Source organism: Cnephaeus nilssonii, assembly GCF_951640355.1.
Source record: "Cnephaeus nilssonii genome assembly, chromosome: 21".
Taxonomy (NCBI): Eukaryota; Metazoa; Chordata; class Mammalia; order Chiroptera; family Vespertilionidae; genus Cnephaeus; species Cnephaeus nilssonii.
This window is the reverse complement of record NC_137092.1, coordinates 8,516,689-8,532,837: the sequence shown is the minus strand read 5'-3', so window position 1 is coordinate 8,532,837 and position 16,149 is coordinate 8,516,689. Positions and strand designations below refer to the sequence as shown.

Genomic DNA, 16,149 nt, shown 5'->3' with positions numbered 1-16,149 from the left:
GGCGGGTCCCCAAGTGTAGAGGGGGCGGCCAAGAGGCGCCAGACGTGCCAGCTGCCGCGGGATGGGTGCGGGATGCCACGTGAGGGGCGGAGACCCTGCGGGGAAGTGATTAAAAGCCCAAGGGAGCTGCAGGGGGCCGCTGCTGGGAGGGTCTTCTTGGGGCCGCCTGCCCTGCCCCAGTCCGGCCGGGCGCGCGATCCCGCGGCTGCACCGAGGGCCTGGGTGTCCCGGGCATGAGCGGGGCGTGGGGGGTCGAGGGGGCTCGGTGCCAGGCGGCGCTCGCGGTCCTGGCCTCGCTGTGCCGGGCCCGGCCGCCCCCTCTCGGGCTGGACGTGGAGACTTGTCAGAGCTTCGAGCTACAGACCCCAGAGCGGAGTCCGAGCGCGGCCAACGCAGGTAACGTGAAACCCGAGGCCCCTCCTTTCCTGGATCGTCACCCTGACTGTCCACCCCCTAGTCCCCAACCCGCTGGCCCCGGGAGCCCGGGACCGAGAGAGAACTCAGGCTCCAGATCCTGGATTGGCAACCAGTCTCCGCCAGTGCCCTGGCCCGTGGCCCGCAGGGCAGGCGGCGCGGCGGGAAGGGGCCCCCGTAGGAGAGGAACCCCTCCCCCCTCCCGTGTGACCCCGCGGGGACACCGTGGAAAGCTGGGCCCCCGCGATGCGGCGCCCCCCGAGGCCTCAGTTTCCCTTCCGTCTCTGCGCTCGCCCTGGGGGCGATGTGCCAGGGGAGGGGTCTGTGCAGCGAGCAGACCACGGACATCCCGGCTGAGGACATAACTCGTCTCCTCGGGAAGTCGAGGTCCCAGGGCCCGCCTGTCGGTCTGTCCGTCCGTTTGTCTGCTCTCTCGGGGAGCGCGGCCCGAGCCCCCTGGGTCTCCCTGGGAGAAACTTGGGTCTGAGGCCGGCACGCGGTCTTTGTGTCCCGGCGTCTCGGCTGCGAGCGGCTCCCCGCGCCTCCACTGGGGGGCGGGGTGGGAGGTGTCGCAGCATCCTCCCCCACCGCCTATAACTCGCTCCCGCGGCCTCTCTGACTCACTCGGACTCGGGGCCGGGGCGCGACTGAGCCGGTGCCTCTCGCCGACTTTGCCAAGCGGGCGCCTCCCGCCCGAACGGCGCGGACCCTGCGCCCGACGCAGCCCGGGTGGCCGCCGAGCCCGGCCGGGAGCCCACGCCGAGTCGAGCTCGCCCGAGCTGGTGAGTCCGGCGCTCGGGCCCCGCGGGGTCAGGGCTGGGGCGGCAGCGTCTCCCCGAGTCGCGACAGCGGGGATGGCGCGTCGCGCCCCGGCGGCGGGAGCGCGGGAGGTGGGCAGGTGGTGGCCCGCGGGCCCCAGAGCCGCGCGGCCACGCGCGCCCGCTGCAGCCGAGCCTCTTTGTCCCGAAACCGACGTCGGGAGGGAGGAAGGGGTCGCGGCCCCTCCGGCGGGGAGGAGCTGGGGCGCGCGAGGCCTCGGAGAATGCGGGGTGGGGGTGGGGAGGTCCTGCGGGGACCAGAGCGCCCAGGTTCCCTTCGCTCCGCAGACTCCAGTCCTCCTTGTCCCCCACCCTGACCCCAGTGGCGCCGGGCCTGGGGTGCGCGGAGATTGCCCCAGGCTCCGTGCCAGCGGCGCGGGAAAGGGAGGAAGGGGCTGCGTGCGAGAGGCGGGAATTTCGTCTCCTCGCACGTCTCCCGGGACCACCCGAGATCCAAGCTGCGGTTCCCGAGCGGGGACCGGTGGGGTAAGCTCCCCAGAGGCCGCGGGTCCAGGGTCCTGTCTTCATTGGAGGTTAAAGGTCAGGCCCATAGGTAGGTCCTGGGTTAGGAACGGCCCCTGGGGGTCGGGGAGAGGGAGGAGGTAGGGGCCTCGTGGACCCTGTGTGTGAGGGTCCGTGTCCAGCCTGAGGTGGGGCCCATCTCAGCTCTGCGAGCGGGTGTAGGAGGCGCCGCTCTCTCTCTGGCCTTGGCAATGTTTAATCGAGGGCTTCATTGCGACAGCAGAAGGGACTCAGGTTAGACACGAGGAACTTTTAGAGGGCGGTGCGGTGATGGAGGTGGGAGGGTTTGATTCTCCCTCTTGAAGAATCTCAGATTAGATTAGACCCAGCACGTGTTATTAGACTTTGGTTCTCCGGTGCCATCACCCCCTACACCACCCAACTCCCCATCCATCCATACCCACCGGATGCACAACTTTCCCCAAGTCAGGGAGGCTCTTCCTGCCTGCCTCGGGCTCCCTTCCATCCTTCCTCCAATGAACACCCCCGTGGGGCCCTCAATGCTAGTCCTGAGCCCTCCAACCCTAAAGGGGACAATACAAGGTGGGGGAACACCTGTCGAGTTCCATTGGAATGGAGGCTGCCCCTCCTGTCTGTCCAGGGCAGAAATGCTGGGGCTGGGGGTAGTTGGGTGTGTGTGTGTGTGTGTGTGTGTGTGTGTGTGTGTGTGACATCCTGATCCCAGGAGGCACTGGTGTTCTGACTAGAGGGACACCCTGTCGTCTGGAGTGACAGGTACCTGACCACCAGGCTGAGGGTGAGCGAAGGCTGCACAGTGAGCCAGCGGGCCCAGACGAACCAGTGTCTGCCCCACGGGCTGCTCTGAAAGCGAGCCTGAGTTGCAGCCCTCGGGGGCTTTAACTTTCCCTGATGAGCCACAAGCCTCAGGAACCCTGGGGGCCAAGCTGGGGGGCTGAAAGGGATGGGGGAGGCAGCAGGGGGTCCTGGCTCCCAGCAAAAGAAAGAAAGAGGGTGAGAGCTGCTTTGGGATCTAGCCGTTTAGGTGAGCACAGGTCTGGGGAGATGCTGTAGCATTCAGGACCGGACCTCCGGGGATCCCACCTCCCAGCCTGCTCCCTGCATCCCAGAGCCACTGCCTGGGTCCAGAGTCTCCAGTCAGAGAATGCTGTGTGTTTTGTTTTTTCCATTTGCAGTTACATGAAAAATGCAAGTGGCTAGCGCATGCCCAGTCCACTTTATCATTGTACGTTTCCCCTGCTTTCCTCCTGCTCTAAGTCTCTACCTCGTGGGGTTTCTAGTAACACCCTGAGATCCAACAATGGCGATTCAGACTCTACTGTCATTTACCGGGACCCATTCTAAGCCAGGGTCTGTGCTAGGAATTGCACAGCCAGTCTCAACCAGACCCCACACCTCGACGCAAACTGTCCCAGCTAAAAGCAAGTCCCCCTTTTCTTTAAAAGCTCTAAAGGCAAAGGGTCTGTTTCCTCCTAGATACACGCCTCCCACCCCCACCAGGGGACACGGGTGGGCCATCTCCATCTTTCAACTTTTCCCATAGGCCAAGTTTTAAAGCGTTGGGTGTGGGTAGCTTGGGCTCTGGATTGGAGGAAGCTAGCAGGGGTTTGGAGGTGTTCCAGCAAATGCAGGAGCCTGCGGGGAGACCCTGAGCTGCCGGCCCTGTTGCAGCTGACAGCCAGGAATGGTTATTCTCTTGCTCACCTATGGCCATGAGATGTATGCGATGTTTGTTCGCTTCTCTAATGACACTGGAGATGTACTTTGATTCAGCCACCGGCTTTGAAGTTGTCTGTTTGCAGCACAGATAATATTGTCCCTGCTTGTGATGCCACATTAAATGCACAGCGTGTCATCCAAACACAGAAGTCCTGTTTCTGTTATGATCAGCCCCTCCCTCCCTCCGTGCTGGGAGGAAGGCCGTCGGCAGGTTTTGCCTTCCTTTGAGAATCCCGGCATTTCACCTGGCCTGGTGGCATTCTCATCCTCTGGTGTGCCTTGAGCATCAGGATTCTAGAACCAGGCTCCAGCACGCTGGAGCGGTAGAGCCTTGTACTTAGAGTTCTAGAGGTTTTCTCCCGACTGCGGGGACATCAAGAGTGGGGAGGTGGATCCAGAATGCTCCCTCCCTCCGGCTCTGTACAAGACGTGTTCTCTTCTAACTGTGGTAGCGTCGCTCTGTGCTCCCTGTCCTCAGAGTTGGGCTGCAGATAACATGTGGCTGCAGATAATGAGGACGAAGATGGAGGCATAGGATCAGGCCAGGCTTCTGGAGGGTCTGTGTGGGGCTGTCTGAAGTGGAGGATAAAAGGGGGAAGGAAAGACCCACCGAGCTTGGTGGCACCCCCGATGGTCCTGCTTAGAAAAAGTGGTCTCTTGGGACTGAAGGCCTGGGCCACACGTAGGAACTGAAGTCAGGGGGCCCTCCAGCTCGGGACGCTTTAGGGATGTGGCACCACCTCATCCCTCCCTTCTCTCTCTCTATTGCGGATCTGTTTTTCTTGCTCCACATGGGCCCAGGCAGACCTTTCCCCTGACGAGTTGCAGGTATAAACAGGAGAGTGGGGTGGAGGGTAAAGAATCTTCTGGCTCTCTGTCTGCCATCCCCCCGCCCCCCATCACCCCACATTCAGAGGGACCACATGCCCTGACCAACCAGGCAGAGAGGTCCAGTCACCATCTGCCAAAATAACACTAAGAACTGCTAAATGAATGCCAATGCGCTGCTAGCTGTGACACTCCCCATCAGCCCCGTCTTATCTCTGAAGCCCTTAATGAAGGTGGAAGCGGCGGCCAGTCAGAAAGCGTGGTGCGGCCGTAATTAGCTCAGCACTGTCTCTCCCCATCACGGCCTTTTCGGGAGCATTAATTCCTTTTCTGTTTGGACTCCGCTAATTATCCCCATCGGTACTTTGGCCTGGATCTCTGAAAGCAAAGTCTCTCCACTCCCCCTCCTGCTAACCCGGAATTTTAATTACACCAGGTTCTCCTAATAAATTTACAAGCCTCGGCAGAGCTCATTATGAATGGATCACGTCCGTGCGCCTCGGAACAGAAGAGCCCCTGCTCCCCCTCCCCCCCCACACACACTCACACACACTCACACACACACACAGGTATCTCTCAGGTACATCTCGGCAGTGAGACTTTCCAGGGGCCGTAGGTGATTTGCCTGGTGGCTGGTGGGTAACCCGCAGTGTCTGCTCTTTCCGGGAAGAAAGGATGGGGATGAGGAGGTTGGCCATCAGCCTGCTCTCCAGGTTCTGCCCAGGTTTGCAGGGCCAGGTCATAGAGCAGAGGATGGCCCCCAGCCTCTCCTGTTTATAACGAAGAGATGCTGCCCCAGTTCCTCTGCCCGGCCCTCAACTGGACAGTTCTTCAGCTCAGCCTGCGGTTCCCTCGGAGGCCTGGCTCAGGAGCCTGGACTCGAGCGTCAGAAAGTCCCAGGTTCAAATCCCAGTTTTTCCACTTAATGCGATGTTCTCCAGAACAAGTTACTTAGTTAACGTCTCCAAACTTAATTGATTTGTCTTTGAGAGGTGAATGCTAATTTCTTAGGGAGGCTTTAAAGATGAAGTGCGATCGTGTAAGGGGGGACAGTGCTGACCACATAGAAGGAAGTAACAAATAACATGACATTATTAATATTGGAGTAATAATGCCCAGAGGCGTTTCCAGTCCCAGACCAGGCCCTTTCCTTCCAGGCTTGAGCCTCTGTGGTTTTTGCTTTCCGGCTCTGGGTCTCTGAGTCGCGTTGTCTCCGTCTGCGTCTGAATGACAGCCCCTCGCCCTGCAGCCTTCTCCAGATTTGAGGGGAGCAGGGGAAAATGGTCCTTTCTTTTCACTTCCTCTCCCCAGTTTATCTTTTCAATTACAATCTGTTAACGAAAATGCCTGTTACTGTTACAAAACGGACTTTCCTGACATGGAAGCCCATTGGAAAAACGGGGACAATAGCAAGCGATAAGAGCCACAGATGAATCCTAACATTATGGGTGGAGAGAGGGCGGGGGCACCGGGGCTCTGTGTCTGGAGAAAGAAGTGTCAGTCGTGGAGATAAGAAAGCCCTGGTTGCTAATTAATAACCCAGCATTTCCCGGCCAGAGAGGGAGGCCAGGAGCCATCACCCATGCCAGACAGCCTCACTTAAGGTGACAGGCAGGTCCCTCAGGAAGATCTTAACTTCCCGGGACAGGAGAGGGGCCGGAGGGCCAGACGCTCCGCCTCTGGGCTGGTGTCCCCCTCTTTTGCCTCAGAGGGCCCAGCTTTGGGTCCATTCCGTATGCAGGAAATGATTATCCTCCACCAAAAAAAGCAAAGCATGAAGAACAATAACAGTGTACATTTGGGGAGCATTCGCCATGTCCTGGCCGCTGTGCTGAAAGTCTTCGTTTCTTTAATGTTCACAGCGAGTCTGTGAAGTAGGGATAGTTAGAATCCCATTAAATAAAAGAAGAGACCAAGGTTTGGTGAAGTAGTTGTTCAAGGTCACACAATCGGACATGTGGGTGGACATGCTCTGTGGTCATTCTGGCGCTGGTGCTCACGGGAGATGTCCTCCCGCATCTGAGCCCCAGTAAAACCCGCTTCCCCAGCCGGGCCTAGGAGCCACGCGCCCTCGCATAGTGCCAGGGCCCTGGGTGTGTTTCCCACGCCTAGTTCCAAAGCTCTTTGCTGCTGGGTAACTGGCCAGAATGGTTTCCCAAAGCAGGTGCCTGTGCAGTCCGGCTCCTCTGACGCCCCGATGAAGGTGTTTCATGCCTCACATTGAGCAAAGGACTTCTTTCCTCCAATTTCCAAGAAAAGCGTTGTGAAAGCGTTGCACAATCTCAGTTGTTGACTTTTCTTTACGATTTTCCTTTGGAGCTCACTCCTGCTCACCAGCTGGCAGGTGAGGGCAACAGCAAAACAACGGGACAAGGACCAAGCACATGAGTATTGACTGAGAGACTTGGAGATGTGAGCGCTTTCCTATGGTGCCCGTATGTCTTGAGCTGGAGAGAGACCTGGCTGTGTATGAAATGCAGTGTTTCTGCTAGTAAGTGTGTTCCTGGTTGGTAATGATAAAGTTAGAGCGATCTCTGTGTATTAGAGTTCATGGCTTGCAAGTGTTCTGCCAACAAAATAAATTTCAAAATGAGGGGATATTTAAAACCTGAAGCAGGTACTTCCAATAAAAATAGCTGCCCGGCCAGCATGGCTCAGTGGCTGAGTGCTGACCAGGAGGTCACAGTTCGATTCCCGGTCAGGGCACATGCCTGGGTTTCGGGCTTGATCCCCAGTGTGGAACCTGCAGGAGGCAGCCGATCAGTTATTCTCTTTCATCACTGGTGTTTCTATCTCTCTCTCCCTCTCCCTTCCTCTCGGAAATCAATAAAAAAATATATTTTAAAGAACAGCTAATATTTATTATGTTGCTTACTACCTTCCAAGCACTGTCCTTAGCATTTCTGATATACTTTTGATCTCACTGAAATCCCACAATGCCCCTCTGAGGTAGATACTATCATTATACCCATTGTACAGATGAGGAAACCGAGGCTGAGAGATTAAGTAGCTTGTGAAAGCCACACAGTTTAAAGCCAGTGGAGAGGGACACTGAATGAGCCCAATCTGACTCTGGGCCATGCTTCTTTCTCTCCAGGCTGCAGGGGAAATAAAGAAGGAAGATGGGGGAAGAATACCAATACTTAGGAAGCACTTTCTGTTTCCGGGGCTGTGACAGGGCCTTTGCCCTTATGAGAGGGCTGCCTCTGTCTGGTCATGAAGCGGTGCCTGGTATCCATATGAAGTGCACTAGATCAGGACTCAAACAGTGGCTGAGCTGCCCATCAACTCTTATCTGCCTCACGGAGCTGTGATTCAAATAAGACACGGGTGGGGAAAAGGCTCTGAAGGCTACTTGTGCACCTGTGAGGGCAACACGTCCTGGCCCACTGGCCCCAGCAGGCAGGGTGGAGAGGCACATAGCTTAGGTCAGCAGTCGCCAACCGGTGGTCCGCGGTCCACTGGTGATCTGTGAGGTCTGAAAGGTCGGCGACCGCTGGCTTCGGTGATCTGGGCCTCTGCACGGTCCTCAGGCCTCTGAGAGCCTACCCTTCCCGGCCTCGATGCACCTTTAACCAGGCTACGCGGGCTGGCTGAGTTCAAGGCCATATGTAGTGATTTGAAGGGGGCTAAGTCCTGTACAATTATCCCCTGCCCTGGCCTAATTCTGCTCTTACCAGCCTTGCTCACCTCCTTCCATCCATCCCCTGTGAGGGTGAACCCACTCAGCACCAGGACCCGGATCTCCTCACAGTGCCTGCCTGGGAGGTGTCCAGGGAGAAGATCCGGTGGGCAGCGGAAGGCCTGCTGGCCTTACATAACCAGCTTGGAGCGCTGGGCGCTGATTCCCAGGAACCCATACCCCTGCCTCCCTTAATCACAGCTTCGAGGGAACAACAGCAGGGGGTCATGCGGAGAAGCGTTCAAAATAGCAACCACACGGAGGAAGAATTGATTCCCTCGGCCCGCCCCCTGCCCCACCTCTCTTTTCATTTAGGAATTCAGTATTTTGTCAGGCTGAGCATTTAAATGCACTCCATGCTCTCTGGGTCCCCCCATCTCTCCCCCTTCCTCATTAAAATTCGAATTACTACCAGAGCAAGTAAGATGTATGATCAAAAGAAAGCCAAGTCCTAGAAATACCTTTTGTTTTAAGATGACTCACTGCAGAGAAGGCAGCCAGCACAGCTGTAACAGAGAGCAGAGGTCAAGGGGCTAGAGCTGGCAGATACTCAGAAGGAGGAGGCATCTGTCTGTGGTTGCTCTCGAGCACCCCAGGGGCTGAGGGCCTAAGGAAATGGTGTGTTTATGGTCCCTGTTGATGTATACCACACATCAATAGAGAGAACTGCAGAGCTGAATAGCCTGGGTTGTATCTCAGCGCCACCACTCGAGCTGTGTGACTCTGGGCAGTGAAGTCAGTCCTCTGTGCCTCAGTTTCCTCATCTGAAAAATGGGGATAATAGCCAGGCCCATTTCCCTGGGGAGTATGAGTAATACACATAAAAAGCACTTTGTACTTTGGACATGGTAATGTTCGATAACTTGACCTAATTACAATAATAACATGCCATCATTTCTATTACTATCAACCTGTATGTATGTTCAAGTTTTTGTCTTATTTTCTTAACTGTTTTTATTAATTTGAGAGAGAGAGAGAGAGAGAGAGAGAGAGAGAGAGAGAGAGAGAGAGGATCATCGATCGGCTGCCTCCCATACACACCCCAACCAGGGATCACACTGGGGATTGAGCCCACAACCTGGGCATGTGCCCTGGCTGAGAACTGAATCGGCAATCTTTCAGTGCACGGGACAACGCTCAACCAACTGAGCCACACTGGCCAGAGCTTGATGTCTTATTTTTAAGATAGTAAATAGATATTAAAACAATCTGATATTTCTTCTCTTGTACCCCCTGGATGCATGCAACACCCCATTGGAGACCTTCCATCTCCGGGGAAGGACTGACTCCGGCTCCTCTGGCCCAGAAAGGCTCCAGAGTCTCTGTGCAGGGGCCTGGGGGTTGGTGCAGGTGACCGAGGACTTGAGGGTTCTCTGCTGTTACTCCCTGTTCATAAAGCGGTAGCTGGTCAAGGCCAGTACTCCAAGCGAGGGAGTCGGAAGGCAGTGGTGGCTCCCAGAGAGGGTGGCTGGTGTCCTCACCTCCTTGTCAGGCCCCTCTGGATGGGGGACCGCTTTCCCTGGGGCCTGCATGCCGTGAGAGAACGCTGGGTCCCCCCAGGAGGGACCTAGCATCTCTGTGCTCCAAGCAGAGCTTAGCACCTGGCCCAAGACAGATGCTCAGCAAAGTTGGTTGAGAGATAATTACAGCTCCTTTCTGTGCCATTCATTCATTCACTCATTTATTCTCATGGGCCAGTTTCTGTGCTAGGCCCTGAGTCAGACGAACATAAAAAAACACAGGGTTCCAGTAGCCGACAGCTTAATCAGGGACAAACAGGCTGGGACGGTGGAAAGAGCCTCAGGCTGGGCGGTGGACATTCTGGACCCTGGTCCAGGCTCTGTGTCTGACCTGTGACCCCAGCCTAGTCCCTTCTCTAGACCACTCCTCCCACCTGCAGAGAAGCACAGCCTGGCCTCGTACTTGTAGGGTCGTTTCTCATCTTCGTAAGATTCTTAAGGCATCGGAACAAGATAATCCAGGGGCTGCAAACTCACAGGCCTGCTGCAGGGGCCAGGCAGGGAACCGGGGGTGGAACTGGTGAGGACACACCCCTCCAAATGTTCCCACCAGGCATGAGGACAAGGCTAGGCACCAAGTCATCTGTCCTTTGCAGGAGTAGCAAAAAATCTGGTGGTGCCCTGGGCGGTTTGGCTCAGTGGATAGCGTGTTGGCCTGCGGACTGAAGGGTCCCAGGTTCGATACTGGTCAAGGGCATGTACCTTGGTTGCAGGCACATCCCCAGTAGGAGGTGTGCAGGAGGCAGCTGATTGATGTTTCTCTCTCATTGATGTTTCTAACTCTCTCTCCCTCTCCCTTCCTCTCTGTAAAAAATCAATAAAATATATTTTAAAAATCTGGTGGTGATGGCAGTGGAATCTCAATCTTCCAGTCATCATGTAAGCATACAGGACTTCCCTGCTGGCCTGTCCACAGGTGACCTTTGTGCACACCTGCCGGGCACCATTGCTTCAGAGCCTCTGACCTCTCTACTCAGGTCCTGGGCTCAAGAGGCCTTTCCTACAGGTGGGACAAGAGGTCTGCTCAATCCTTTCTCCCAGAGGGAGGCATCCCCTCAGCTCTCTGGGGATAACGGCCATCCTGCTGGGGGCAGGGGTGGACTGGGGGTCGGGCAGTGAGCGCCCACCTCTGAACCAACATTCAAAAATACCAGTTTTACAGTAGCGCTCTCAAATAGCCACAGGAATGAGGAAAAAAGAAGAGACAGCTTATAGGGATCATTTGTATTTAGCTTTGAAATAAACGGTGTGCATCGGATTCCAACTTAATACAAGTCTTTATGGAGCCTACTACGCGCAGAGTTCTAAGTATAGAAGAAGTATTAGACCTAATATCGGCCCTCAAAGCGATGATGCAGGATTTCATTCATTGCAAGTCAAATCAATAATTACTTACTGAGCTCCCGCTCTGGGCTCCGTGAGGGGCAGGGGGAGGGCGGAGGGTGAGATCCTGGAGCCTCCGATCTCCAAGGCCGCTCAGCCTGTGGAGGAAGAGAGCTGTGCCCCAAAATGACCCTGCCATACGCCCGGCCATCGTAACAGCTCTAATAGAAATTCAAACGGCATCCGAATGTGAATGCTTCACGAGTCTGCACATTTGCTTAGGCTGTTATTGAAATTACTTTCCCTTCCCCGTGCACAAGCCAACAAGCAGTAAGGTGCTCCCCAAGCTGGCAGTGGGGGGAGGGGGAGCTGTGAAATCAGGCACGGGTGAAGGCCAGTGGACTGTGGAGCGTCTACCTACAGCCATGTCCCCTCCACCTGGGCAGCTTTCTCACGGCCATTCTTTTCTCTTCTTCCGTCTTTGTCCCTGTGTGTGCTCCCTCTTCCACGGCCCTGCCCGCTTCTCCCGCCTCTGTCCGCCTGTCCCTCCCTGCCTGGCGCACGCCGAGGGCAGGCACCTCTGTCGGCCTCCTCGCAGTGGTGGTGACCGTGTGTGCCGTGGCCCTGGTGGCAGTTTTTCTCTTTCTCTTTTGGAAGCTGCGCTGGACGCCCTGGAGGAACAAGGAGACCTCCAGTCCCTCTTCTGCTAAGGCCCCCAGCTCCAGAGGCGCCATGGCGGACAAGCTGAAGGACCCCAGCACCCTGGGCTTCCTGGAGGCGGCCGTGAAGATCAGCCACACGTCCCCGGACATCCCGGCCGAGGTGCAGATGTCGGTCAGAGAGCACATCGTGCGCCACACGCGGCTGCAGCGACAGACCACAGAGCCAGCGTCATCCACCAGGTGAGGGGTGCCCTCCCTGCCCTCACCCCACACTCCCGGATTCAATAAAGAGATTCTGCGAGGGGCAGAGGCCAGAGGTAATAACAAGTGAACTGTGATTGGAGAACATTTCGGAGGATGTGCTCCATGGTGGGTGATCAGCTAGGAGGTGTTGGGTGTTTGGAGGGAAGGAAAGACATCAGGCAGAGGGAAGAGAATATGCAAAGGCCCAGAGGCATGAACGTTCGTGGGCGGCTAGGGATATGTCAACAAAGCCTTGGGGCTGGAGTCTGCGTGCCCGGGAGGGCGGGCAGGAGCGTTTGGAGAATGAGGATTTCTTGGTAGCCGCTGGCAGAGTTCCCCACACGACAGCGGTTGTATACATGGCATTCTTCAACTGAAAAACCCAAACCAACAACCCCACATAATCACAAAAATCTGCTCTAAATCCAGAAACACTTCTAACAGAAGTGATGCGTGCAGGCGTGAGGCATTGTGTTTCTTCCAAACGCAGGGCTCTGTGGGTTCCTGGTCCCTGCAGTGTCTCCCCCAGCTCCCAGGGGACCAGCCGGAAGGAAGGAGGCCTGGTCTCCAGGCTGGGGGCCTGGAATGACAGGGCTGGGTCACGCTGACAGAGTTCATCGTATGGCCTTGAGCAAGTCGCTCACCGTTCCTCAGCCTCACTCCTCCCCACTGTAAAACAGAGCTAATGACTCCTGGGTTGCTGTGAGGAGCCCATGAAAGAATCCCTGTGATAGTGACATGTCACTACTTGGTATTCACTGGCCCTGTTCTAACAGGTACTCTATATGTATGAATTCATTTCATCCTCACAGCAACCCTATGCAATTGCTCCTCTTATCACCCTCATTTTGTAGCAATGAGAAGTTAAGGAACTGGCCCAAGGTCGCATAGCGAGACAGTGGCAGAGCCAGGATGAACGTGTACAGCCGGGCTGTAAAGCCCAGTAACGTTAGCTATGGTGATGGGGCCGTGGTGGAGGGACAGCCACCAGCCACCAGCCACCTCCCACCTCCAAGAGAGGAAAGGATGGCCCTGCTCGTAAGGGATCTCATGGTTTAATGTGGGAACTGAAGGCACATCTACTAGGAAAGAAACCTAGACAGCAGGTAGGTGGTAGAAAACCAGGGAGAATGCGAATGCAAGCAATGGCTCATGTGTATTGGACTTACTCTATACCAGGCCCCATCGCAACTACTTTACATATATTAAGATGTACCGCACACAAAGTGTGTGCACAAGGAAAGGGGCCCCCATGGTGGGGAGGATGAGCCAGGGCCAGGGAGGGGCGCAAGGGGGTGCCGGCCTACATCCCCTTCCCCTGAGCTCTGACCACGCCCTCTGCCCCCTCCCGCCCTCCGCCAGGCACACGTCCTTCAAGCGCCACCTGCCCCGGCAGATGCACGTCTCCAGCGTGGACTACGGCCACGAGCTGCCACCGGCCACAGAGCAGCCCACCAGCATCGGCCGCATCAAGCCTGAGCTGTACAAGCAGAAGTCGGTGGACGGGGATGATGCCAAGTCCGAGGCCGCCAAGAGCTGCGGGAAGATCAACTTCACCCTGCGCTACGACTACGAGACGGAGACCCTGATCGTGCGCATCCTGAAGGCCTTCGACCTCCCTGCCAAGGACTTCTGCGGCAGCTCTGACCCTTACGTCAAGATCTACCTCCTGCCCGACCGCAAGTGCAAGCAGCAGACGCGGGTGCACCGCAAGACCCTGAACCCCACCTTCGACGAGAGCTTCCACTTCCCCGTGCCCTACGAGGAGCTGGCTGACCGCAAGCTGCACCTCAGTGTTTTCGACTTCGACCGCTTCTCCCGCCATGACATGATCGGGGAGGTGATCCTCGACAACCTCTTTGAGGCCTCCGACCTGTCCCGGGAAACCTCCATCTGGAAGGACATCCAGTATGCCACGAGCGTGAGTACAGCTCCGCCCCCCGCTTCTTGAGGATCCCTAGTTCTAGGTGGAGTGGGACATGTCCCAGCCCCCTCACCCGGGGGACAGGTGGGCCTTGGCCCTTCAGGATGTGAAGAGGGACTTGGGAACTGACCAGTAGCCCCGCCTACCCTGAGGGAGTCCTTGCACTCGCCCTGTGGTTGGTGAGAAGGGAAGGGAATGTTTATCGATTGCGTCTGATCACAAGTTCTAGGTGATTCTCTCTACCTGCTGGGCCTCATGTTTACCACCTATAGGATAATGACATATGTCTCTCTGACCGTGGGTAAGGAGGGGGCCAGGCCCATAGACTGAATCAAAGGCAATCAAGAACAGGCTACATTAGTTAGGATGAGCCAGGTAATGCCCCAGCAACAAACGATCTTAGGATCTGGTGACTTAAAGCAGCGATTTTCACCCGCTGTGCCGAGAGAATTTTTAAAACATGCAATACCTGTCTATTTAGTCAGGGGCACTGACCTCTTTTCCCTTAGCTGTCAAATAAAAAAATGACAACAGCCAACACAATAGCCATCTGGTATAAATGAATGAAAATTATCCTATTATTTTGTCAGATGGGCAAACATATATTTGTTTGGTGTGCTGCAGAATTTTAGTCACTAGTGGATGTGTGATGAGATGAAAAAGGTTGAAAATCGCTGGCTTAAAGCCCCCAAGCGCGAGTTCTCATTCATGGTACCCGTGTTCTGCAGCCTAGCCTGGACTGTGCTCCTCCTCGTTACCCAGGGATCCAAGCCCACAGCTTCCTCTCCACACGTGCCCCCGTGACCATGGCAGGAGGAGGGGGAGGTGGCAAACTGTGACTGTCTCTCAAAGCTTCCACGCAGAAGTGACACATGTCACTTCCACTCACATTTCATCAGCCAAAGCAAGACACAGGCCGCTCCTAATATCAGGGGGCTGGGCAGGGCCATCCTACCGTGTGCCCAGGAGAACCGGGTGTTCTTAATGACCAACCCCAGTGCCCACCACACGGCAGAGCCCCTTCTCGTAGGCACTGCCTGCCCAGGCCAGGCTGGGAGGGGGTGTGTGTGGGAGGGTGGCCTCGAAGGGCACCTGGCTAAACCCCACGTGGGAGAGTGTCTGGGCTGTTCACACTCAACTGGAATTAACCCAGAGGATTCGAGGAGCTGAGGCTCAGTTCGCTTTTAAGAGGCGGGAGGGCAGCTCTGGCACAGAACTGGAGAGGCCACGTCGCGGGCTCTTGGGTCTGGTGTAGACGGAATGCTGCAGGCACTGGTGGGTATTGTGGGAGCGGTGTGATCGCATCCTGCGGGTCAGTGGTGTGTCTCCCCGGAAGCCCGCCCAGGCCGCCGAGGGCCCAGCAGGGTGTTCCCATATGGCAGCGGTGGCCTCTCATCTGGTGTCTTGGGTGCGAACTGCTTGACTGTCTCCCAGATCTTTCTCTGGAGCAGGCGGGACCCCACTCTGTCTGCGGGCCCTCCCTTTGGACAGCCAATACGCGATATCTCTGTGTTGGACTTGTAGGGGGCGCTCTGGTGAGAAAGGGCAAGCACCTGGGTGTGTTCTAAGAGCTAGAGAAAGCTTGGTGGGCTCCGTTCCTGGGCCGGGGCATTGTCTCTGGGACACCCCATTCTCATAGCTGGTGCTGACTCTGACCTCCCCACCCTTACTTGCCTGAAATGTCACCCCAAGAACAGCACCCAGAGCAGGGCGGGCAGACGGGGCGGATGCCACAGCAGCTCTGCCCATCAGTCACTCGGAAGTTCACATGGGGTGCAGCCCTCCCCTGCTGGCCTCCTAAGGCAGCGGCTTCATATGGTGACTGTGCAGGTGGAGACAAGCAGCTCATCCTCCCCCACTGCGGCTGAGACCCAGGGGCTCAGAGAAGGAGACGCAAGGGCCAGCCCTCTAAGGAGCCCCCTTCTAACCAGAGTGCTCCCTCTCCTGGGACTTCAGCTCCGGGCCTGAGTGGAGCCCCAGTCCTGGAGGAGGCAGTCCGCCCAAGCACACCCGCACCTGGATAAGTCCTAGGCCCTAGAACTGGTGGCTGTCCCTGCTCTCATCCCATTCCCTTCCGCAGCCCAGCTTCAGAAAAAGGCAGAGCGTCCAGGAGGTGCTGGCCACATCAGCAGCACCCTATCATGCCCATCAGTACCATGACAGTCCTCCCCCACCTCCTCTGGCAGAACACCGTGCCGGGCCCTGGGGGCCAGGACAGACGCCGGCCTCTGCACCCCACAGACACACAGAATTCAGTTACGGAGACAGGAACTGTCCATGCGGCAGCTAGCGATGCACGGTAGCAAGTAATATACACTGTGAGGTTGGATCTGAGAATTTGTACAGCAGGAAAGTTTTCCCAGATGATGGGGGTTAAGCTAGGTGGGGAGGGACTTGATAGGCAAAGAGGAAGGGGAAGTATTTTCGCCAGGAGCAGAGGGCCCAGGAGCAGAGGGCCCAGGAGCAGAGGGGGCCCAGGAGCAGAGGGGGCCCAGGAGCAGAGGGGGCCCAGGAG

At 56.6% G+C, this 16,149-nt stretch overlaps 1 protein-coding gene across 3 annotated transcripts in view; it reads left to right on the top strand.

Annotated features, from left to right (window-relative positions):
- Positions 1-233: 233 nt before the first annotated feature.
- The window catches only part of SYT6 (synaptotagmin 6), a gene marked incomplete at both ends in the record, with an annotated part of 47,504 nt that continues 31,588 nt past the window's right edge, over positions 234-16,149 (top strand). For all 3 annotated transcript variants that reach the window (XM_079760487.1, XM_079760489.1, XM_079760488.1), the window contains 3 exons: positions 234-396; positions 11,380-11,707; positions 13,073-13,631. In XM_079760487.1, the coding sequence (XP_079616613.1) occupies positions 234-396; positions 11,380-11,707; positions 13,073-13,631 (1,050 nt within the window). The remainder of the gene's footprint in view (positions 397-11,379; positions 11,708-13,072; positions 13,632-16,149) is intronic.